Here is a 26,695-nt window from a genome sequence, read left to right as displayed (position 1 = left end):
CAGCTAAACAAACAAAGTACAAGGACCAAGGTAAGACAAACTGGGAGATCAAGAATTCACCTTTTGCTCACCAGACGTCCAGTCAAAAGTCTGACAATAGTGGGATAGAAGCCATCCTTGTCCAATGGTAGGTGCTTTCAAGTTATTTGTATTTTCTGCCTGACAGGAGAAGGGAGAGAGAGAATGAGTGGGGTGGGAAGGGCCCTTGATTATGTTGCTCAAGAATCACTGAATGGACATTTACAGCCTGGAGCAGAAAATAGTAACAGGTAATCTTACTGAAACATTATCTTGACAGGATAGCTGATGGCTATTTCCTTTGTTACAAATGTAAAACAAAAGGGCATAGCATCCTGGTTTAGAAGGAATGTAAATATATATGGGTCAGAGAATTTTGCTCAGAGCAATGTACTATTGCTCTGTGACAATAGTACATTGTCATAAGCATGCCAATTGCAGATGCCACATAAAGGGTTGGTTCATGAAACTTTGGAATTCCCCTCCCTAAAATGCTGATTTATTATGGATGTTCCAGGTTGGGTAGACAGATCAAAGATTTATAGGAAAGAAGAATTGAGTCCAAACATTGGATCAATCATTGCTTCACTGAATGTGGAACAGGTTTAGTTATCCAGCTATTTCTTCCTTTCTTCTCTTGGATATGTACTGAAAAGTAACCTGTTTTATTTAATGCAACACACACAAAATGCCAGTGGAACTCAGCAGGTCAGGCAGCATCTATGGAAATGAATAAACAGTCGACATTTCAGGTCATGACCTTTCTTCAGGACTGAAAAGTGAGGGAGAAGATGACAGAATACAAAGGTGGGGAGAGGGAAGTAGGAACGCTAGAAGGTGATGGGTGATGCCAGGCGGGTAGGAAAACTAAAGGAGTGGAGAGAAAGGAATCTGATAGGAGAGGACAGTGGACTATAGCAGAAAGGGAAGGAGGAGGGGGAACCCCGTGGGAGGTGATAGGCAAATGAGAAGAGGCAAGATGCCAGAATGGGGAATAGAAAAAGAGAGGAGGGTGACGGATTTTTTTTACTGGAAGGAGAAATTGACATTCATGCCATCAGGTTGGAGGCTACCCAGACAGAATACAAGGCGTTGCTCCTCCAACCTGAAGGTGGCTCATCGTGGCACAAGAGGTGGGCATGGACCAACATGTCAGAATGGGAATGGGAATTAAAATGTTTGGCCACCAGGAAGCCAAACAAAAGGCTACTTTTGGCATATGGAGCAGAGGTGCTCAACGAAGTGGACCCCAATTTACAATGGGTCTCACCCATGTAGAAGAGGTCTCACCAGCAGCACTGGGTACAATAGACAAACCCAGCAGATTCGCAGGTGAATTGTTGCCTCACCTGGAAGGACTGTTTGGGGCTCTGAATGGAGGTGAGGGTAGGTGAATGGGCAGATGTAGCATTATGGCTGCTTACAGGGTTAAGTGCCAGGAGGGAGATTAGCAGAGAGGGATGTCTAGGCAAAGGAATCACAGAAGGAGTGATCCCTGCGGAAGTGGAGGTGAGGGAGTGGGGAAGGTAAAGAAATATTTGGTGGTAGGATTCCTTTGGAGATGGTGAAAGTAGGGAGAATGATGTGTTGGATGCAGAGGCTTATGAGATGGCTTATTTAATGATCTTTGTCAACAATATACATAATCCAAATTTTAGGAGGTACAATTTACCCTTAACTATAAGTAGAATTATCAAGACATTCAAGCAGTTTTAGATCAGTTACTGCTACAACACAAATTCTTACTTATACAATCATGGAAATTATCCTCCAAATAAACGGCCATATTTTCCTTTTGTTAAAGTAGACACTGGGTACATATTTCCCAGCGGCCACACAGTTTAATTCCACATCCCTTTCCCATTCTGACATGTCTATCTACGGCCTCCTCTACTGTAAAGATGAAGCCACACTCAGGTTCGAGGAACAACACCTTATATTCCGTCTGGGTAGCCTCCAACCTGATGGCATGAACATTGACTTCTCTAACTTCCGCTAATGCCCCACCTCCCCCTTGTACCCCATCCGTTATTTATTTTTATACACACATTCTTTCTCTCACTCTCCTTTTTCTCCCTCTGTCCCTCTGACTATACCCCTTGCCCATCCTCTGGGTTCCCCCCCCCCCTTGGTCTTTCTCCCTGGGCCTTCTGTCCCATGATCCTCTCATATCCCCTTTGCCAATCACCTGTCCAGCTCTTGGCTCCATCCCTCCCCCTCCTGTCTTCTCCTATCATTTTGGATCTCCCCCTCCCCCTCCCTCTTCCTAGAGATGCTGCCTGGCCTGCTGCGTTCACCAGCAACTTTGATGTGTGTTGCTTGAATTTCCAGCATCTGCAGAATTCCTGTTGTGTACATATTTCTGATTGTTTTAAAGTTGATATACAATGCATGATAGTTGCAAAAGGTGCAGAAATAATGGCTTCAAACTATAGTTCTTTATCAGAAACACAAAATTCTGCAAATGCTGTAAATTCTGAGCAATACACACAAAATGCTGAAGGAACTCAGCAGGTCTCCGTCCATTGATGTTGTCTGTTACACAATAGTTCTTATCAGGAAACCACAGTCAGTGCAGATCAGTCACAATATCTCCTCATCTCTGAAAATCAACACAGGCTCACCTCAGGGATGCATGCTTAACCCACTGCTCTACTCTGTCTACACTTATGACTGTATGGCTATAAATTCATCAATGACATCAATCTTGTTGGTAGATTATAAGGTTGTTCTTGGAGATGCCCAGGAGTGAGGTAGATCAACTGGTTGAATGGCATCACAACAACAACCTCACACTCAAAGTCAGCAAGACCAAGGAATTGATTGTGGTCTTCAAAAAGGGGGAAGCTGGGAGTGCACACACCAATCATCATTGAGGGTGTGGAAAAGGTGAGCAGCTTTATGTTCCTAGGTGTCAATATCTCAAGAGGATCAGTCCTGGGTCCAACACATTGATGCAGTCACAATCGCAATGAATTAGAGCCGATTTCTCTGGGTAACCCAAGCAGATGCACCTCCTGTGCTCCTTGATGCAGGTTTCCACCAGGCACAGAGCATAGGAGGTGTATCCATTTGGGTTACCCGGAGAAATCGTCAGTAGCAGAACACTGCATTTGCAGTGGCCATAGGATTGACTTTGATGGCACAAAACTACTGTGCTATGCCAATGGCTTTTGGGACCATCTGGTAAAGGAAGCCATTAAAATTAAAACTAGATGAAAAGAATTTTAACAAATGTGAAGGTCTCACTTTACGTAAGAGCTGGAATTCAATTGTAAACAAGGTGGGAGAGTGGAAACCTGATTGGATGAAGTCTAACGAATCAGAAGGGGCAGACTACAGGGGTATAAATACCACTGGACTGGACATGTCAGAGCTTCATCCCTGTTGAAGATGGCAGAGTTTGTCATTGAAGTGTCAGTTATAATCGATAGATCAGCTGGAAGCACAAGAAGAGTTTATTTGCTATATACATCGGGAAAACATTAGATCCTTTCTCAAACTTTTTGTTCACTTGTCCAGAGTACATTTATGAACATGTGCTTTGATTTCCTCCAACATCCGAAAGACATGTAGGTTTATAGTTCCTGTAAACTGCCTCTCATGTATGTGAATGATTAATCTGCAGAGACTTAATGAGAATGTGGTGAGAATTAGTGGAAGATTGATGTAAATGGGTGCATGATGGTCAGGACTGACTTGATGGGCCAAATAACCTGTTCCTCTGTTGTATGTTTATGACTCTAGGATTATCAGAGCACTCAATATTACAATTGGCTCTTACAATTCTTTTGCAATGGAGAAGGAGAACACTGATCTCAAACCTCTACTGCCTTGTGGCTATAACCAACTCATGGGGATAGAATAGACCCCAAGAAAATATCCAGAGCTGGAGTGGTTAAGGCAGTCCTCTGTTGAGTTCAATGCTGACTGCCAACTCCTGTGATGCTTTTGGTGCCAAGTTATATGGGTCTCTGCTATTCCATTGTGTTGAGAGAGGGAACCTAATACATGGTAATACATGGGCAACAGCTTGCTCTCCATGTTGTTCTACCTTGGCCTGCATACGGGCTTGCATATCGTATAGACAGCTAGGACACAACTTCCATGGTTGAGCCTGACCAATGGACGGACTGAATATAATGTTCTCTTCAACATCAATTGAATGATTGCAGCTGAATAAGAACAGCTCTCTCCCTTCCTAACAATTAAGACAATTTAATGTTGCCATACTCAGAGAGCTTGATTCATTTGGGAACACCGTAGGGTTGATTTCAGGTTCCGCGATGAAGGAACTGGCAAAAATTTGCGGAGAAACCTCTCCATGCACTATCAGGTTAGGATTAGGAAATGAATGAGTTGCTAGGTTGGTGGACAAAAGTTGAAAAACAGATTTCAAAAAGGGCTTGATAAATACTATAAAAGGAAATATAAAATGGATATTAGGACTAACTACACTTCTCTTAATAGATTGAATATCCTCTTTCAGTGCTGTACTTATCTACAATTCCAAGATATTAAATATGAAAATAAATATAAACTCTTAAAATTGGTATTTTACTGACTCTTAAGCCTATTTATAACTTTCAAGAGTTTCACTTCTGTGAGTAGTACTACCAATGTAATAATCATTTTCAATATTAGAATTAGTATCAGATTTAGGCTTTTTTTCCTGTAGGTCTTTTGACTTTGGATGTTATTGTGAAAACAAATAAAGTACACAGCCCATGTTGTAATTGGAGGAGAAAATTTTTAAAAAAGAGTGGCGCATTGTTCCCAGACAGGAGGAAATCTGCAGATGCTGGAAATTCAAGCAACACACACAAAAAATGCTGGTCCCAGCCCAAAACATCGACTGGACCTCTTCCTATAGATGCTGCCTGGCCTGCTGTGTTCACCAGCATGTTTTGTGTGTGTTGGTGTATTGTTCCCTGCTGGTTTAAATTATTGTGCAAACTGAAGCTATCTGTCCATTTTATTTTGTGGGTCATTAGCCTTCCATTCTTGAGCACTTTTCATCAATCTCATTTGTTATTTAGTTGCCAAGTTGTTCAGTTCGATCAGTGAAACTAGTTATTTATTGTACCTGCCTCAGCATTGTGTACTTGCGCAGATGATGTGGTTTGTGATAGAATCCAGCAACTTGAGTCATTTCAATGGAATGTACACTCAACTCAACAAGTAGCTCAGTACCATGAGACAAACGGCTTTCCAATGAGATTGATCATTAATAAATAAATCGACTCTTAATGAAATAACTAGTATTTGATAGCTGTGAATTGATATTATAATATGAATTTCACTTTAATTACTATCCTAGAAAATACTTGTTACAGCTATTAATTTTTGCATTAATTCAAAGCAGTAGCAGTGCTCAGAAACGACTGTCATTGGAGTTAAATCCAGAGTTAAAACTAAATTCATATTAAATTAAGTATTAACAGAGAAATTAACCCCTTGTAAAAAAAAATAAATAACCTGCGAAAACTCCCGGATTAACAGGACAGTAGCTTCAGGCTTTCAGCTTCTGGAAACTCACGTGAGAATAAAGTTCTTGTCTATTTTGTTCTCATCTGATTTTGAATTTATTACAGCGTTTTTCTGGCATTATTTATAAGCTAATAGGACAACTTCTTTACCAGCCTGGATACGATTGACAAATCAGCTAACCACACCAAACTGAATTCCACCCAGACTTTTGTTAATCAGGTACAGGGCGGGGCAGGGCAGGGCAGGGCGACGCAACAAGAGAAGAGACCGGCTGTAAACTACAGAGGAATAGGATCAATCAAATAGGGGAATAGTAGTTGCTGGGAGTGGAAGGTTTGCTGGGAAAAAGAAACAGCTAAAATGGCTTATATGAAGACTGTAACAGCAGGTCAATCGTTTGATAATCAGGATAATTCCACTTTGGCTCTACCACCGCCCGAAATGTTGAGCACTTTGGCCCGAGTGGATAGTGAACGCAGAGTCAACAACCAAGTACGCATGATGATGCAGAATAAGAAAAATCAGTCGACTATTAAAAGAGGTACAGGAACCATTGTCTGCGTTCTCTTTTTGCTTGTTTAAATATACTAAATGTATCCTCTCAGAGATTATAATTAAAAAGCTAAACTGAAAGCTTGCCTTTTTAAGCTGTCATTTTTTCCAGTTACATCGCGGTTACTACCATATGGATTATCGCTTTAAGTTAATATCAGCACATTATTATCATATTTTGAAAGATAAAATATGTTGAAAATATAAAGTTTACATAAAAAAGTTTAATTTCTTGAAACGTGTATAATTAGTCCCAGTAAATGTAGTTAAGGTCGGCTCAGTTTCTTCTTACAGGCTTCCTTTTTTTTGTGTGCTCTCTTAATCTCGTGTAACAGAAAAAAATATTGATAATGTACTGACAATACAAAACTTCTTTATCAAATGCCTTTCAGAATATTAATGGACTTAAAAAAAATTTAAATAGCCATTATGGAAGCGTGTGTGTATACTTAGTACGAGAGCTGATGTATGAAATATACTTAATAGTTTAGATCAGGGGTTCCTAAATATTTTTTAAGCCGTGGACTCTTGCCATTAACCGAGGGGTCCATCGACCTCTGGCTTAGATTTTAAGGTTTGTAACTTCTTGTATTCCTCTAGCCATGAGCTTTACATGCTGTCAATTGTTAACACAATTAACTGACCACCCGGATCCAGATCAAGGATTTGCAGTGTTCTGGTATCCAATGAATGATAATTAGCATTTTAAGCGATATATAATGCAAAATTGCTTTTGAAAATAATGTTTTGAAAATGTTTTTTTTCTTCCTTTTGTTGCACAGACGCGTCAAATGGGCAATGGAATGCAAGCCAAAAAGACATTATTGACCTTGGAAATAGAATGCAAAGTTTTACTGTGAAGAGCCAAGGGTCTCAGAGGCACAAGGTAAACCTTCTGGAAAAGATACTTTTTCTTTGCCAGTTTTTACAAACTAAATGTGTGACAGTAACCGCGGTTAAAAATTAATGCATGTTGCTGCCCAAAGCTGGATAGAATCTACAACAGAATATTAATCAAACTTGCAGCATTAAGTACTGCCCTTTAAATCTAATACTTTTATTAAAATATTATTTCTTGACAGTGTACTTGTATGTGTTACACTATCAAAATGCAAAAATATTAATAGTCAAATTTGTACTAAATTCAATATTATTCCAAATGATTTCTGCTTAATGATGGAAATTATTGAGGTAACTTGAAGGTGTATTAGGGAACTTTTATACAGTTTGGTGAACATTAGATAGTTAGTGATGAAGAAGCTGGAAATCATAAATTTCTCCGATAGGTAACAATGAACAGTTCACCTCAGTAATACGCCTTCCCGTATTCCTGGCCACATTGTATTCAAAGTGTCGCTGGTTAATCATATGTAGATTTTTGTCCTTGCCTTCAAAAATGATGTGCTTTACACCCTGATTCGAAGAAATGTTGTCTTATTTCTATATACATTATGTACATTATATATGTGTATGTGGTTGAATGACAATAAACTTCGCTTGACTTTTGGCTGTCAATGTCTGTGCCAAACCATGTCAAATTAAACAAAATCCTGTGATTCTTCTCTCTATATTCACGCTAACCCTGGCAGCCTGCTCCAAGCACCTTTCACTCTGTCTTTTAGGGAAAAAAATCTTGTCCTGCTCATCTGTCTTAAATTCTCCCCCGCCCCACATGTACACCTTAAATGCATGTCCTTTGGTATTTGACATTTATACACCAGGAAAAAGATTTCTCAATACACCAGTGCTGTTAAGCATCCTGCCATGAATTGTAGACATTCCCCTCCCACTCTATTATTTTAAAGAAAAGTATCTCTGACATTCCCCTTATACTTTGCTCCAATCACCTTAAAATTTTGCCGCTTCATATTAGCCATATTCCACCCTGGGAAAAAGGTCTCTGGCTCTCCACTCAATCTATGCCTCTTATCCTCTAGTACATAAGATAACAGTGTTTAAGAGGTATTCAGACAGGCACATGAACAGGCAAGTAATGGTGATATAAACCAGGTTCAAAAATGTGATTAATTTAATTTAGCTATTGAAACTAACTGTACTGAACTTTCCTATGTATTCATCTGGAGAACAAAGTTTTATAGAAACAGCAATGTGATCACAAGGGTCATCACGGTTAGAATTAACTGACCAGATAATAACACATAGGATTATAATGAATTGTAATTAACTAAGCGGTTGCCCATGATTGGAAAATAATGTGTCTAAATAAGAAAATCTACAGATGCTGGAAACCTAAGCCGCACCCACACCCACAGTGCTGGAGGAACTCAGCAGGGCAGGCAGCGTCTATGGAAAATAGTTCATCAGCCCTGTTGAAGGGTCTTGTCAACTATTTTTTTTCATAGATGCTGCCTGGGCTACCAATCTGGCTTCACCTGTCACCCAGCTAGTCTGCTTCCCGTCCCTGCACCATTTTATTTTGGAATCTTCCGCCTTCCTTTCCAGTTTTGAAGAAGGGTCGTGGCCCATAATGTTTTATTAATTTCCTTAGAAATGCCTCGCCTACTGAGTTCCTCCAACATTTTGTGTGTGTTGCTTTGGATTTCCTTTCTTTTACTTTTTCAATATTTTTATTGATATTATATAAATTGCATGAATACAAATACAAAATTCATAAGGATACAAGTAAATAATATGAATTACATTACATTTAAATCACAGTAATATCACAGTATCCCATATTCCAAATCAATCATGTATAAAAAATTGAATTATGAAATAAAGAAATAAAATAATTGTATTTTATTAAAAATAATCTACCCCCACTACCAAGATGAGCTGGTTGTTTTTTTTTAAAAAAAGGAAAAATACCTTGCCATATGATATAATAATAATGGCTCAGATCCATACTTTAATAACAGTTCAAAGATTGTGAAAATAATTCAGGAACTATAACATTAGAAAATCATGTTTAGAATCAGAAATCGAACAACGAATCTTCTCTAGATTTAGACATAACATAATGTCGGATAGCCATTGAACGTGAGTGGGTGGGGCAGCCTCCTTCCACTTGAGCAAGATCACCCTGCTGGCCATAAGAGACTGGATTTCCAAAATCTGCAGAATTTCTCATATTTATAGCTTTCTCAAGGTTTATAAAGGAAATGACTTCTTAATAATTTAGTAGAGATTATTCAGTTACATACAAGTTTTTCTTGATTACAGTACAGGTTTCCCCCCGCCATCCGAAGGTAGAGCGTTCCTATGAAACGGTTCGTAAGCTGAAATGTCATAAAGCGAAGAAGCAATTACCATTTATATGGGAGAATTTTGTGAGCATTCGCAGACCCAAAAATAACCTACCAACTCATGCCAAATAACACACAAAACCTAAATTAACAGTAACATATAGTAAAAGCAGGAATGATGTGATAAATACACGGCCTATATAAAGTAGAAATACTTCTCTACAACGATTGCCTGCACAGATCTCCATAGCGAAAATCTCATGCAAGCGCTGTCTGCAGAAAATCTCACGCAAGCGCTGTTGGCATAATCGTGCTCTCCAGTAACCTTTAAACTATGAAGCTGCTGAATCTACCAAATAACACATAAAAATACACAGCCTATATAAAGTAGAAATAATGTATGTACAGTGTAGTATCACGGGAATTGGGAAGACATCGAGCACACTGAAGGTGTGTTAGACTGAGTCATTGCAGGCTGGGTGGTGCAGTGGTCCCCACCTTCCGGGCTGCCGAGTGATACATTGCCGCAAAGCATGCAGGGGTGCAGCGGTAGCCGGGAGGCACACAGCTCGTCTTTAAGAAAAAAGCCAAAATAAATATGCTAATTAATTAGGTGCTGCCCGGCACGTAAATGTCAGCGCAGATCAAAGGCGATTGCCGATTGCATCGGCACTGGTCTGGGCCGACAATTGCGTGCTAGGTGGCACCTAATTAATTAGCATGTTTATTTTGGCCTTTTTTCTTAAAGATGTGCTGTGTGGCTCCCGGCTACCATTGCATTCTCCGCAAATTGGTACACGATCTGTCCGGGGCCCGGGGTTTAGGGTGGTGAGACACGGGGGTGTCATCTCATCGTCGATCAGGCCAGGCAGCTCATCTTCTCCTATGACTGCCTGCAGCGATGTCGAAGGTGGAGGTTCGTCGTCTGCTGTGGCTGATGCTGAAGGCTTGCTTGACTGCTGAGCCTGGCGCATTTTTATATCACGCAGTTCTTTGTAATGACTCAAACCATCTTACAAATATCCCCTAAACCTACGTACCCTTTCAAAATTAAAGTCGTACTTTATCATTGCAGTGAAAATCTCACGCAGTTGCTTCATGTTCAGTTCCTGGACGACTTTACTTGCGCTACTGCATTTGGTTTTGATTGTTATCCTTTCCTCTTCCAATTGCATCAGCTCTTCATCTATTAGTTCTTGGTCATGGGATGCCAAAACCTCTTCAACATCATCTTCGTCAGCTTCCACAAGCCAAACTCACTTTGTCCTTACTTTGTTCACCACGATCGAAACGCTTAATTAGGTCTAGTTTTACGCTAAGTGTAACACCCTTACGAGCTCTTTCAGGCTTTCCCGACACCTTAGAACTCATCTTGCTAACGGCTACTCAATGCAATGTGTTTAAGCAATGCCGTTCCGAATCCAGGGGAGAGCGGCTGCTCACGGTACACGCTGCCTTTTATCGCGTGCTGATTTTTTTTATCACGCGCTGCCTTTCGTCGTAACAGTGAAAACACCTTCTGAAAGTGAAAACGGTACTAATGTAGGTCTTTTGTAACAGTGAGGTTTTGTAAAGCGAACGTTCGAAAAGCAGGGACACCTGTAGTAGAATCCACACCATCAGCAAATAATTGTCTTTTTATTTTTGTATTCCTGGCTATGTAAGTTAAATGTATATCAAAAATGATATAGCTGAGGTAAAGTCATTATTGCTTTTTCATAAGTTTGATTTTATTAAGGAACTCATTGAAAAGTGTAAGTTGTATTATCCAGTTCTAAACACTGAAAGAAGTTATTTAGTTGGCTTTTAGTTTTGCGTAATGTTTCTTGTCCCAGTTTCAAAATTCTGTCCTGACAATATTTACCGAAAACAGAAATGTATTAAGAATGTAAAAACAGGATATGCTTTTTAATGCGATGAAGAAACAGACCAGTTGTTAACTGTTTCTTACATTCTCACATGAAATTGCTGCATTACAACTGACAAGATATGTTCAAAATGTCAAATCATCAAGCTTTCAATTTCAGTTCCTCACCATGCTTTAGCTTTTATGAAATCAAAACTTAAGAATTTTTTTTAAAACAACAATCAAAGCATGAATTAAAATTGTGTCTTCAGTTAAACTCATCAGGTGAATGTTGTAGGATGGAATAGGTTCAAGAACTTTAATCATCACTAAAGTTGTTTTTGATAGACATATGAATTCATGAACACCACCTACATTTCTTATTACTGAGCTATCATAAAGTAATATCACCAGTTAATTTTCTTCCTGGCAAATGATCTTCAGTGTTTTTCAGAAACATCCCGGGTCTACAGTATTTACATTCAACAGCCACTTTATTAGCTGCCTCCTGTGGCCACTGAGTGTATATTTGTGATCTTCTGCTGCCGTAACCCATCCGTTCTAAGTGGATGTTGTGCATTCAGAGATGTTTGTCTGCACACCACTGTTGCATCACGTGGTTATTTGAAATATTGTTGCTTTCCTGTCACCTTGAACTAGTTAGGCCATTCTTCTCAGTCCTCTGTCATTTACAAGACTAGAAGATAAAGGAGCAGAATTAGGCCATTTGGCTCATTGGGTCTGCTCTGCCATTTCATCATGGCTGATCCAATTTTCCTCTTGGCCATAATCTCCTGCCTTCTCTCCATATTCCTTCATGACCTGACCAATCAAGTGTCTGTCAACTTTTGACTTAAATATACATGAAGACTTGACCTCCACAGCTGCCTGTGGCACATATTTCCACAGATTCCCCGCTCTCTGGCTAAAGAAATTCCTCATCTCTGTTCTAAAAGGACACCCCTCTATTCTGAGGCTGTGTCCTCTGGTCCTAGACTCTCCCACCTTAGGAAACATTCTCTCCACATCCTCTCAATCAAGACCTTTCACCATTTGATAGTTTTCAATTGGGTCACCCCTCACTCTTCTGAACTCTAAATGCAGGCCAAAAGCTATCAAATACCCCATATATGACTAGCCATTTAATCCTGGAAACATTTTTGTGAACCTCCTTTAAACCCTTTCCAGTTTCAACACATTCTTAAGATAAGGGGCCTAAACCTGCTCTCAATACTCCAAGTGAGGCCGCACCACTGCTTTATGAAGTCTCAATATTACATCCTTGCTTTTATATTCTAGTCCTCTTGAAATGAATTGCATTTGCCTTCCTCACTGCAGACTCAAACTGCAAATTAACTTTTAGGGAATCCTGCACAAGGACTCCCAGGGTGTTTTCCCCCCACAGAACTGCCACTCACTAGATGTTTTCTTTCACACCATTCTCTGTAAATCGTGGACTGTTGTGCGTAAAATCTCAGGAGATCAGCAGTTGCTGACATACTCAAACCACGGTCAAAATTTCTTCAGCATCCTGATGGTTGGTCTGAACAACAACAGAACCTCTAGACAATGTCTACATGACTTTATACATGGAATTGCTGCTAAATGTTTGGCTGATTAGATATTTGCATTAATGAACAAGTGCAGCTAATAAATGGCTAATGAGTCTACATGAATAATATGAGAGAAATCAAGAGCAGACTATTTAATGGCAAGAACATCATTTTCTCTAACTTCAAGAAATTTTTCTTCATCCCTTTTCCCTCTTCCACCATTTTCCACTTGCCTCTTCTCACCTGCCTGTCACATCTCTGTGAAGACTCTCTTTCCTTTTTTTTTCTTTCTGTATCAGATTTCTTCTCCTTCAGCCCTTTTAACTTTTCCACCTCGCAGCTTCTGCCCTCCCCTACACGCTTTCACTTTCTAGCGTGTACTCCTTCCCCTACCCCCTCACCATATTATTCTGGCACCTTCCCCCTTGGTTCCCAGTTCTGATGAAGTGTCTTGGCCCAAAACATTGACTGTCTCTTCCTTTTCATAGATGCTGTCTGACCTGAGATCCTGCAGCATTCTGTGTGTGTTGCCCTGAATTTCCAGCATCTGCAGAATCTCTTGTGGTTATGACCATCTGTCAAATCTGCTCTGATGTTTGAGGTTTATTTTATTTCAAATTTACTATGCCTTTGACATTAAATTTCCATAGTACCCTAGAGCCGTCATTATTTATATGTGTACAAGGGCACACTTTATTGCCTGTTACTAGTTTCACTTAGACAGTGATCGTGATTCAACTTCATTATAGGCAATAGAGGTGCTTCCATAGTCATAGAATGTGGCGGTTCCCACATTTCAAGCTGCCGTTGATGAAGCACTGACGACATACTTGGTGTGGATGGTGTGTCATTGGAAAAGGGTTGTGAGTCATGCATTTCCTGCCCATGTTCTGAATGGTTGAGATTTCAGATCTAAGAAGGGAACAGGCCTAAGAGCATTAGCAATTCTCTGCAAAGCATTCAGCGAATGTTACTGCAGTGACAGTGTACTTGTGGAGGTAGGAGCACTGGGTAAGGTTCCAGTCAAGCATCTTCTGCATCCTGGTTGGTGTTAATCACATCCAAACATTTGGAAAGTGATTCAGTGCACTTTGAGAAAAGTGCTGGGGAAAAGGAAGTTAATTCTTCTCCACAGAATGTGTGATTTATTCTCTGCTCTTGAATTAAATTGTGTGGCCGGTCCATTGAAGTTTCTAGTCAGTGATGATGCTGGAGAGTGTAACACTGGTAATGCATTAAATATCAGAGTGGAAGTTAAGCTCTCTCTTGGTCATTTGTCCAGCACAGATTGTGCCTGAAAGATATTAGCTCAAGCCTGAACAGTATGCAGGAAGAGTTATGGATTAAATTGAGCAACCTGTGTTTGTTTTTTGATTTCTCCACTTCAGAACGTGTGATGCAAAGAAAGGTTTTGAAGCATCACTTGAACCTTGGTCGCTACTCTGTGGAGCTCTTTGCACAGTGTCCGAGGGCTGAGGTAACTGGTTTGCAGCAACCAATACTATTTTTCTTTTTCTATGTGTGAGGTATGGTTCCAGCCAGTAGGAACCGCCTCTGACTCTCATTGAGTTAAATTTGCACACATGATGCCTCATTTGTTCAGATGCCGTCATGCTGCCCGTTCAAATTCAGCTTGGTTATGATGAGGTGTGTAGTCTAGACAAAACAAAAATTGATAAACTGTTGTTTAAGTATTGCTTGAGTACAGTATCAGATGTTGCTTTTCTAATGAATATATACTGATGAGTCAATTCATTTTAAAGCCCTGTTTTGTCCCTCCTTTTTTTCCTGATCAGTGGGAACTTCAGCTAATTTCATTCTCATACCTATGAAATTCAATAACTGTATAGGTGCCTATTAATACCATAAAACACAGGAGCAGAATTAGGCCATTTGGCCCATTAAGCTTGGTCTGTCATTCATTCATGGGAGGACATCTTGTTGCCATTCCTATACTATATTTTTACAAATTGTTTGTTTCCTACTCTCTAACTAGACCTTTAATTTCCCACTAATTTTAGAGTGACTGTATGCCTTAGAGCTTAAACTGATTCAAACCTTTTTATAAATGCACAGACATTTCCTTTCTCGTATTGACTTTGCATGTTCTCATGCAAAGTCAGACAAAGGGATATATATATTTTATCTTTTTACAACTGTTTCCCACCCAGTACAACAATAATCTAGGTATTCCCCGTACCATCACTTTACACAATGTCGCCTGCACAATTTTTTTAAATTTATAGTTCGCTTTAAAAGCAATTCAATAAATATTCCTGACACTTTCATGTTCAGCAAATTGGTCACCAGATAATAAGGTAGAAATCTAGTATGCTGTTTTTGTTGGTGTTCTACAGAAGTTACATCAGTTAAATGTAAGAATTCCTGGAAACATTTCTTCTGTTGGTAAGCAAAGTTGTACTCTTTATGCTTGACTTTGACGGTTTCTGAAGATTTTTGGTACTCTAGATAATTTTATCAGCAACTTATTATTTTGTCAACATTGCTGTGTGGTTCATTAACACTCAGTACAATGTGCAGCACTTTTCATGGGATCATCCTTTGATGTAGTAGTAATACAAAACCTTGTTAGGGTCTCAGAGGATATCAGAGAATATAAAGACAGATCTGGCTTCCATATCTGTCGAAGAAATTACCCTTTTTACCATATTTTACTATAGGAGAATTTACCCCATTATCAAGCAGACCTTGATATAAGGTTAACCCTTTAATAAGTGACTATAGAGCTATTGGGCCAGCTGGTGGTGTAGTGGCATCAGCGCTGGACTTCGGAGTGGAGGCTTCCGAGTTCGAACCCTGCCAGGCTCCCCGGCACGTTTTCCATCTGTGTAGGGTTGAGCATCATGCTAGCATGTCGACCTCGACAAAAAGAAATTGCCTGCTACAGAACCATCAACAGCAAAATGTTGATGGCCTATGCTCCCTTGTGAGTTTAAAAGGCAATTTCCTTTCCATGGAGCTAATGCCTTGCGACTCTACCTATGTCAAGTTGCGTCCTTAATTTATAGAGAACAGCCAAGCATATTTAGTCAGCGATTTCAAGAAGCACTTGAAATATACCTGAATTTACTCTTGTTACATCATGGGCATTTAGCAATTACTATTTGTGCTAATTTTAAAAATTGGATTGTAGCATGTGCTAGTCTCCAAATCTAGTAAAAGGTCAGGTCAAAGAACAAAGGAGTGAATTGAAAGAGAAAATAAATGAGTTAGAGGAAGTAGGTCAACTGACTACAAAAAGGAACGCAAAGAGCATTTGAAAGACTATCACAATATACAGTATTTGTTGGTAAATGGAAGCCTTTGGGATTAAAATGGTCCACGGGACAGCTAGCAGAAAACAAGGACAAATTTGTTTTCAGTCTATTTTATTCTTCAGGGTGTAGAGAAATGACATTAACTTTGTTCTATGAAAATGTATTTTTGCAGACGGCATATACCACAAAAGCATGATACGCAAATAAGAGAATTAAGGGGATGACAATGGACTGGAAAGTAATGTAGATTACAATCAATCCAGAGAAATGCGATAAGCATGTATTGGTAGAAAAATAATGAGAATAAATTAAAATGCACCAATGTTAGAACAGTTGGAGCACAAAATGTGCTTACATTTTTAAAGGTTGCAGGGCAAGTTGCTAGAGAGTATTAATTTGCAAGTGCGGCTTGATTTTATAAACTGGGATATGATGTATGAAACAAATAACTCCATCCCAACAGGTCAGAGTAGGGCACACATAGAGTTTTTTGGTCAGTTTTGAGCATGTTACTTTAGGAAAGACATTAGGACCTTGGTGGGGTTGCAGGGAACCTTGACTGGAATGGCTGAAGAATTGAAGCAGGGGTCAGGGCGTCAGATTTCTGGATCATGGGACCGCTTCTGGGACAGTTGCACTTGAATCCAAAGGGGACCAATATCCTTGCAGGCAGGTTTGCAAAAGCTAAATGGCAGGGGGATGGGAACCAGTATGATAGAGCTGCGGATGAGCTAGCAGGTTTATAAGCAGATGATGGGTGTAATATGAATATAAGGAAGGACAAGCCAATGATTGGATTGTACCACAGAGGCAAAATTCAAAAGGGCAAAGAATGCCAGACTGAAGGTACTGTATTTAAATGCATGTAGCATTCAGAATTATGTGGATGAACTTGTGGCACAATTAGAAATTGGTCGATATGACGTTTTGGGCATCACTGAGTCGTGGATGAAAGAAGGTCATAGCTGGGAGCTTAATATCAAAGGATATACTTTGTATCAAAAGGACAGGCAGGAAGGCATAAGTGGTGGTGTGGCTGTGTTGGTAAGAGATGGAGTTATATCTTCAGAAAGAAGTGACATGGGATCAGAGAATGTCAAATCTTTGAGGGCAGAGTTAAGAAACTGCAAGGGTGGGGGGGGGGGGAAAAAGTGAATAATATATAGGCCTCCAAATTGTAGCCAAGGTTGAGATTGTGAAGGGAGCCGGAAAGGGCATGTAATAAGGAGAATGTCCCAATTGCAATGGGGGACTTCGATATGCAAGGGGATTAGGAAAATCAGATTGCTGTCGGATTGCAAGATAGGCAATTCGTTGAATGCCTGTGAGATAGCTTTTTAGAGGAGGTTGTGCTTGAGCCTACTAGGGGAAACGCTATCTGAGATTGGGTGTTGTGCAATAATCCAAATCCAAATGAGGTAATGATAGAGATCTGGAAGATTACAAGGCTAGCAGGAAGGAGCTAAAGAACGAAATTAGAAGAGTCAGAAAGAGCCATGAGAAGGCCTTGGCGAAGACGATTAAGGAAAACATCAACACGTTCTACAAGTATGTGAAGAGCAAGAGGATAAGATGTGAGAGAATAGGACCAATCAAGTGTGACAGTGGAAAAGTGTGTATGGAACTGGAGGAAATAGCAGAGGTACTTAGTGAATACTGAAGCCAAGTATTCATGATGGAAAAGGGTCTTGGGGATTGTAAGGATGACTTGCAGCGGACCGAACAGCTTGTGCATGTAGATACTAAGGAAGAGGATGTGCTGGAGCTTTTGGAAAGCATCAAGTTGAATAAGTCATCAGGACTGGATGAGATGTACCCCAGACTACTGTGGGAGGTGAGGGAGGAGATTGCTGAGCCTCTGGCAATGATCTTTGCATCATCAATGGGGACAGGAGCAGTTCCAGAGGATTGGAGGGTTGCAGCTGTTGTTCCCTTATTCAAGAAAGAGTAGAGATAGCCCAGGAAATTATAGACCAGTAAGTCTTACTTCAGTGGTTGGTAATTTGATGGAGGAGATTCTGAGAGGCAGGATTTATGAACATTTGGAGAGGCATAACATGATCAGGAATAGTCAACATGGTTTTGTCAAAAGCAGGTGGTGCTTTACGAGCCTGATTGAGTTTTTTCGAGGATGTGACTAAACACATTGATGAAGGCAGAGCAGTAGATGTAGTGTATATGGATTTCAGCAAGGCATTTGACAAGGTACCCCATGCAAGGTTTATTGATAAAGTAAGGAGGCATGGGGTCCAAGGGGACATTGTTTTGTGGATCTGGAACTGGCTTGACCACAGAAGGCAAAGAGTGGTTGTAGATGGGTCATATTCTGCATGGAGTGGTGTGTCTCAGTGATTTGTTCTGGGACCCCTTACTCTTTGTGATTTTTATAAATGACCTGGATGAAGAACTGGAGGGATGGGTTAGTAAATTTGCTGATGACACAAAGGTTGGGGGTTTTGTGGACAGTGTGGAGGGCTGTCGGAGGTTACAGTGGGACATTGATAGGATACAAAACTGGGCTGAGAAGTGGCAGTTGGAGTTTAACCCAGATAAGTGAGGTGGTTCATTTTGGTAGGTCAAATATGGCAGAATATAGCATTAATGATAAGACTGTTGGCAGTGTGGAGGATCAGAAGGGATCTTGGGGTCCGAGTCCATAGGACACTCAAAGCTGCTGCGCAAGTTGACTCTGTGATTAAAAGGCATATGTTGCATTGGCCTTCATCAATCGTGGGATTGAATATATGAGCCAAGAGGTAATGTTGTAGCTATATAGGGTCCTGATCAGATCCTACATGGAGTACAATGCTCAGTTCTGGTCACCTCACTATAGGAAGGATGTGGAAACTATAGAAAGGATGCAGAGGAGATTTGCAAGGATGTTGCCTGGATTGGGAAGCCTGCCTTATGAGAATAGGTTGAGTGAACTCGGCCTTTTTTCCTTGGAGCGACGGAGGATGAGAGATAACCTGTGAGAGGTATATAAAATGATAGGCATTGATTGTGTGGATAGTCAGAGGCTTTTTCCCAGGGCTGAAATGGCTAGTACAAGATGGCACAGTTTTAAGGTGCTTGGAAGTAGGTACAGAGGAAATGTCGGGTAAATTTTTTTACGCAGAGAGTGGTGAGTGCATGGAATCGGTTGCCGGCGACAGTGTTGGAGTTGGATACGATAGGGTCTTTTAAGAGACTCTTGGATAGGTACATGGAGCTTAGAAAATATAGGGCTACGGGTAACCCACGGTAATTTCTAAGGTAAGGACATGCTCGGCACAACTTTGTGGGCCGAAGGGCCTGTATTGTGCTGTAGGTTTTCTGTGTTTCTGAATTTTATTGGGAGCTTAAGGCAAAGGAACCCATAGGAAGGAGTGATCATAATATGATTGAATTTGTATTGCAGTTTGAGAGGGAGAAGCATGTAACGTGTATCAGTATTGCAGTGGAATAAAGGGAAATACAGAGGCATGAGAGAGGAGCTTGCCCAAGTGGATTGGAGGGGGATACTAGTGAGGATGATAGTAGAGCACAGGTGGCTGAAGTTTCTGGGAATAGTTTGCAAGGTGTAAGATGGATGTGTTCCAGAGAAGTATTTCTCAAATTGCAGGGGTAGGCAACAGTGGCTGACAAGGGAAGTTAAGGACTGCAGAAAGCCAGGCAAAGAGCATATAACGTAGCAAAAGTGATTGCGAAGTTTTAAAATCCAACAAAAGACAACTAAAAAAGCCATAAGAGGGGAAATATACAGGCAAACTAGCTAATAATATAAAGTTTTTTCAGTTATATAAAGAGTAAAAAGGAGTTGAGAATTAATAGTGGAGCACTGGAAAATAATGCTGGTGAGGCAATAATGGGGTTGAAAGAAATGGCAGATGAGCATAATGGGTACTCTGTATCTGTCTTCGCTATGGATTGTACCAGATTTCCGGAGGTGTCAGGGAGCAGGAGTGATTGCTATTATGAAGTGCCAGGCAAGCTGAAAGAGCTTAAAGTGGGTAAATCAACTGGACTAGTTGGACTACATTCCAGAGTTTTGAAACAGGTTGCTGAAGAGGTTGAGAGAATCACTTGATTCTGGCATGTTTGTGGAGGACTGGAAAATTGCAAATGTCACTCCATTTTTTTTTTAAGAAGGAAGGAAACTTATAGGCCAGTTAACCTAACCACAGTGTTTGGGAAAGTGTTGGAATCCATTATTAAGGATGAGGTTTTGGGCTATTTGAAGACTAATAAAAAAATAAGTCAAAGTCAGCATGGTTTCTGTAAAAGGAAATCTTACTTGACAAATCTGTTAGAGTACTTTGAGGAAGTAACAAGCAGAGTGGACAGAGGAGAGGTAATGGATGTCAATTACTTTGATTTTCAGAAGGCATTTGATAAGGTTCCACACATGAGGCTGTTTAACAAGTTAAAATCCTACAGCACTATAGGAAACATACTGACATAGATAGAGGAATTGACAATAAACTGGACTGGTCTAAGAACACTGAGGCTGTCTACAAGAAGGGTCAGAGCCGTCACTATTTCCTGAGGAGACTGAGGTCCTTTAACATCTGCCGGACGATGCTGAGGATATTCTACGAGTCTGTGGTGGCCAGTGCGATCATGTTTGCTGTTGTGTGCTGGGGCAGCAGGCTGAGGGTAGCAGACACCAACAGAATCAACAAACTCATTCGTAAGGCCAGTGATGTTGTGGGGATAGAACTGGACTCCCCCACAGTGGTGTCTGAAAAGAGGATGCTGTCTAAGTTGCATGCCATCTTGGTCAATGTCTCCCATCCACTACATAATGTACTGGGTGGGCACAGGAGTACATTCAGCCAGAGACTCGTTCCTCCGAAATGCAGCACAGAGTATCATAGGAAGTCATTCCTGCCTGTGGCCATCAAACTTTACAACTCCTCCCTTGGAGGGTCAGACACCCTGAGCCGATAGGCTGCTCCTGGATTTATTTCATAATTTACTGGCATAATTTACATATTACTATTTAACTATTTATGGTTCTATTACTATTTATTATTTATGGGCAACTGTAACGAAAACCAATTTCCCCCAGGATTAATAAAGTATGACTATGACTGACAGGCAGGAGGCAGTGAGTGGGAATAAAGGGGGCCTTTTCTGGTTGGCTGCCAGTGACTAGTGGTGTTCCTCAGGGGTTAGTATTGGAACAATGAGCAAAAAAGTAGCAGATGGAATACAGTCAACAGGAATTCTGCAGATGCTGGAAATTCAAGCAACACACACTAAAGTTGCTGGTGAATGCAGCAGGCCAGGCAGCATCTCTAGGAAGAGGTACAGTCGACGTTTCAGGCTGAGACCCTTCGTCAGGACCGTCCTGATGAAGGGTCTCAGCCTGAAACGTCGGCTGTACCTCTTCCTAGAGATGCTGCCTGGCCTGCTGCATTCACCAGCAACTTTGGTGTGTGTTGTTAGATGGAATACAGTGTTGGGAAATGTATGATAATGCATTTTAGAAACATAGAAACATAGAAAATAGGTGCAGGAGTAGGCCATTCGGCCCTTCAAGCCTGCACCGCCATTTATTATCATGGCTGATCATCCAACTCAGAACCCCGCCCCAGCCTTCCCTCCATACCCCCTGATCCCCATAGCCACAAGGGCCATATCTAACTCTTAAATATAGCCAATGTACTGGCCTCAACTGCTTCCTGTGGCAGAGAATTCCACAGATTCACCACTCTCTGAGTGAAGAAGTTTTTCCTAATCTCGGTCCTAAAAGGCTTCCCCTTTATCCTCAAACTGTGACCCCTCGTTCTGGACTTCCTCAACATCGGGAACAATCTTCCTGCATCTAGCCTGTCCAATCCCTTTAGGATTTTATACGTTTCAATCAGATCCCCTCTCAATCTTCTAAATTCCAACGAGTACAAGCCCAGTTCATCCAGTCTTTCTTCATATGAAAGTCCTGCCATCCCAGGAATCAATCTGGTGAACCTTCTTTGTACTCCCTCTATGGCAAGGATGTCTTTCCTCAGATTAGGGGACCAAAACTGCACACAATACTCCAGGTGTGGTCTCACCAAGGCCTTGTACAACTGCAGTAGTACCACCCTACTTCTGTACTCAAATCCTCTCGCTATAAATGCCAGCATACCATTCGCCTTTTTCACCGCCTGCTGTACCTGCATGCCCACTTTCAATGACTGGTGTATAATGACACCCAGGTCTCGTTGCACCTCCCCTTTTCCTAATCGGCCACCATTCAGATAATAATCTGTTTTCCTATTTTTGCTACCAAAGTGGATAACTTCACATTTATCCACATTAAATTGCATCTGCCATGAATTTGCCCACTCACCCAACCTATCCAAGTCACTCTGCATCCTCTTAGCATCCTCCTCACAGCTAACACTGCCACCCAGCTTCGTGTCATCCGCAAACTTGGAGATGCTGTATTTAATTCCCTCATCCAGGTCATTAATATATATTGTAAACAACTGGGGTCCCAGCACTAAGCCTTGCGGTACCCCACTAGTCACCGCCTGCCATTCTGAAAAGGTCCCATTTATTCCCACTCTTTGCTTCCTGTCTGCTAACCAATTCTCCATCCACATCAATACCTTGCCCCCAATACCATGTGCTTTAAGTTTGCACACTAATCTCCTGTGTGGGACCTTGTCAAAAGCCTTTTGAAAATCCAAATATACCGCATCCACTGGTTCTCCCCTATCCACTCTACTAGTTACATCCTCAAAAAATTCTATGACATTCGTCAGACATGATTTTCCCTTCACAAATCCATGTTGACTTTGTCCGATGATTTCACCACTTTCCAAATGTGCTGTTATCACATCTTTGATAACTGACTCCAGCAGTTTCCCCACCACCGACATTAGGCTAACCGGTCTATAATTCCCCGGTTTCTCTCTCCCTCCTTTTTTTTAAAAAAGTGGGGTTACATTAGCCACCCTCCAATCCTCAGGAACTAGTCCAGAATCTAACGAGTTTTGAAAAATTATCACTAATGCATCCACTATTTCTTGGGCTACTTCCTTAAGCACTCTAGGATGCAGACCATCTGGCCCTGGGGATTTATCTGCCTTCAATCCCTTCAATTTACCTAACACCACTTCCCTATTAACAAGTATTTCGCTCAGTTCTTCCATCTCACTGGACCCTCTGTCCCCTACTATTTCTGGAAGATTATTTATGTCCTCCTTAGTGAAGACAGAACCAAAGTAATTATTCAATTGGTCTGCCATGTCCTTGCTCCCCATAATCAATTCACCTGTTTCTGTCTGTAGGAGACCTACATTTGTCTTTACCAGTCTTTTCCTTTTTACACACCTATAAAAGCTTTTACAGTTCCTGCCAGTTTTCTCTCATAATCTTTTTTCCCCTTCCTAATTAAGCCCTTTGTCCTCCTCTGCTGAACTCTGAATTTCTCCCAGTCCTCAGGTGAGCCACTTTCTCTGGCTAATTTGTATGCTGCTGCTTTGGAATTGATACTATCAATTTGGTGAAAGGAACAAAATGCAGACTATAATTTAAATGGGAAGAAAATTCAAGCATCAGGGATGCAAAGGGACTTGGCAGTCCTTGTGCAGGACTCCCAGAAGGTTATTTTACAGATTGAGTCTGTGGTAAAGAAGGCAAATGCAGTGTTAGCATTCATTTCAAGAGGAATAGAATACAAAACAATGAGATAATGCTGAGGCTTTACAAGACACCAATCAGTCAGCACTTGGAATATTGTCAACAGTCTTGGACCCCATATCTCAAAGGCTGGGTTGTCTTTGGCGAGAGTCCAGAGGAGGTTCACAAGGATGATTGCAGGAACGAAGTGGTTAACATATGAGGAGTGTTTAGCAGCTTTGGGGTTGTACTCACTGGAATATAGAAGGATCTGGGGGGTGGGGTGGGGGGGGGGGATCTCATTGAAGCCTACCAAATGTTGAAAGGACTAGATAAAGGAGATGTGGAGAGGATGTTTCCTATGGTGGGGATGTCCAGAACTAGAGGACACAGCCTAAAAATTGAGGGGTGACCTTTTAGAACAGAGGTAAGGAGGAATTCTTTTAGTCTGTGGAATGCTCTGCCACAGACAGTGGTGGAGGCCAAGTCCATGGGTATATTTAAAGCAAAAATTGATTGTTTCCTACTTGGTCAGGGCATCAAAGGATATGGCAAGAAGGCAGGTGTATGAGGTAGAGTGGGATCTGGGATCAGCCATGATGGAATACTGAAGCAGACTTGTTGGGCTTAATGGCCTAATTCTGCTCCTATGTCTTATGGACACCAGGGATGAAAAGCTTCATTATGTAGAGAAACTGGCAACTTAGATTGTTTATGCAGCAGACACAACCATTGGGAGATAGAATCCGAGGGAGATAACTGCACAGAAAGAAATGCTGTGGCCCAATTAGGTGACTATAAATCACCTATTCACACTCATTTCTTTTAAACATTCTCTCCATATTCTCATAGATGCCCTGCAGACTCTAGTATTCATCTACACATGAAGGCCAGTTTTATTGTGGACATTTACCTGACCAACCCACAAATTCTTGTGATCTTTATTTTGGACAGTAACAATGCCTTCCAGCCCAATGAACTCCTGCTGCCCAATGAGACCCGGGTGACAAAGTAACCTACCAACCCATACATCTTTAGAATGTAGAAGAAAACCAATGAGGTCACGGGGTAAACATAAAACACTTCAACGGCATTGGCAAAATTGAACCCAGATTTCTGCCACTGTAATGGTGTTACTTTAAAAGCTATCTACCTTGCCACCCTTGTGGGAGGGTACTAAACACCTCAGAAAAATCTAAGCAGTTGCACGTAGAGCATGCATATTCTTGAGGGCAAGGTTGAACCTATGAGGCATTCATTTTACTAGTTATGTAGCCAAAGAGATGCTCAAAAATCACAGGAGTTGGCCTCGTTAGATGGCTATTTGAAGAACCTGAACAAGTATAGTGACCCATATTCGGCTCTCATCGTATTTCTTTCCATGAATGGCAATGTATAAAGTGGCATTCAGTTAATGTATACTTAAAAGAAATAGCAGAAGAATAATGAATCAAATTGTGATATTGCTTATTTTTAATACATTGTCTGCAGATATGCACTATAATTTCTGATCTATTTATAGTTTGTTTTTGACCACACTGCTAAGGGCATTAATGAGGTTTGTCACCAAATAATCACTTTATTTAATAGGACAATTATGTTTTGTTCGGACTGGGATACTGTAAAAATATAAGCCATTTGGAACCAGCCTTTAATCAAGTCAATGTTAAATTTCCGAAATTACTTACACTTCCCGGAGGTATAGTATGTAAAGTGGTTTCAAATTAAAAGACTAGAACAGATTATATCAAGAAGTCAAATTGTAGAAAAAATTTTAGGAGGAAGGAAAATGAAAAATTGTCCATATTACATTTAATAATTCATCATTATGAATTTGCTTATTGAAACACTATACTCTAATGGAAGTGGGGAATTTCCCAAAGCCTCAAAACAACTGGTGGCTTAATATCAAACAGCCCTATTGCTCAATAACATCAATGCCAGGTCTCATTAGCCCTGAGATAGAAATTGGAGTGCAAGGTTGAGCTCAGTTTAACTTGTATTCAAAGATTCACCAATTTTTGTTGATTAATGTTAATCTTGGAATATTACTGCCATTACTGTTAGAAGTCATTTTTATATAAGTAACTAAGGTGTTATACACATTTGCTCTTAAATGACATCAGTGGTAGAAAACTGGCATGTGGGAGGAAGTTGAATTTGTTGCAGTTTGACTTTTGATAGAAACTGATGGAGCTGTTCTTACTCAGCCGGTCAGACAGTGTCGATGAAAAGAGAGAGGGGTCACTTTTTGGGTCAGTGACCTTTCATCTGAAAAGAGAAATTTCTGAAGAAAGGTCTTTAACCTGAAATGTCTGGCATACTATGTACTTCCAGTATGTTCATCTTTGCTTCAGATTCCCCGGTATCTGCATGTACATTTGGATTCAGTTGGGCGTATTTGGTACTTGATGACATTTTTATGGAACTAAAAGATAAGTGGCATTAAGATTTAATTAACTTAAGACCACTGTGTTTGTGAGTTGCTGGTATGATTATGTTGTAAACCACACTTATAGTAATGAAGGCAGAAGATTTGTTTGAGTCTTTCTTTGTTATGTTAAAACAGCATTGCAGTTTTTAAATTTAATCCTGTAAGGAAGCAAACATGTGGATGTTTGTTTTGCTAAGTGAAAAAGAAAATTAATGCATAGGACATACTTTTAAACATCCTATGATTCATTGAGAGAGTACTGGACTTGGTGAAGTACATGAGATAGGTTTTATTTTGAATGTTATAGATGATCAGGGAGTACAGCTTCTCAGTTTCCCTGTAATCTGAGCCCTCAAAACAGTTTGAAAATTGTACTACTTATTTTACCAAAACACACTATTGTCCGGGAGATTGGTGTGAACCTTTCCCTTTGCGTCCTGCTTTATACACTGCTGTGCAGATACCCTGGTGCAGTAGCCCGTATTCCCATCACGCGGCGTCCTCGCCATTGTTTCTATAGCAAAGAACTACTGGGCACTGTTTCATGTATTGATGGACTGCCCAGGGCCTTCAGTCTCCATCATCCACTGTTAGATGTAAGGAAGCTGCTATTTCCCCCTCTCTTCATTGGCTACACAGCTTTTCTAGGGTAACAGGCTCAAAGCCCTGTGTCCCCAATGCACACGGCTTAACACATGTCTGTGTACAATGTGCAAAGATAT

The 26,695-nt window shown here is 40.7% G+C and overlaps 1 protein-coding gene across 1 annotated transcript in view; it reads left to right on the top strand.

Annotated features, from left to right (window-relative positions):
• Positions 1 to 5,743: 5,743 nt before the first annotated feature.
• LOC140209930 (plakophilin-1-like) overlaps positions 5,744 to 26,695 on the top strand; it is a 58,607-nt gene continuing 37,655 nt past the window's right edge. The window contains exons 1-2 of the mRNA XM_072278602.1: positions 5,744 to 6,049; positions 6,843 to 6,946. Coding sequence (XP_072134703.1) covers positions 5,869 to 6,049; positions 6,843 to 6,946 — 285 coding nt within the window. The 5' untranslated portion in view covers positions 5,744 to 5,868. The remainder of the gene's footprint in view (positions 6,050 to 6,842; positions 6,947 to 26,695) is intronic.

The sequence above is a fragment of the Mobula birostris genome, chromosome 14 (assembly GCF_030028105.1).
Source record: "Mobula birostris isolate sMobBir1 chromosome 14, sMobBir1.hap1, whole genome shotgun sequence".
Taxonomy (NCBI): Eukaryota; Metazoa; Chordata; class Chondrichthyes; order Myliobatiformes; family Myliobatidae; genus Mobula; species Mobula birostris.
The sequence above is the reverse complement of the archived record's forward strand: the minus strand, read 5'-3'. Positions and strand labels throughout refer to the sequence as shown.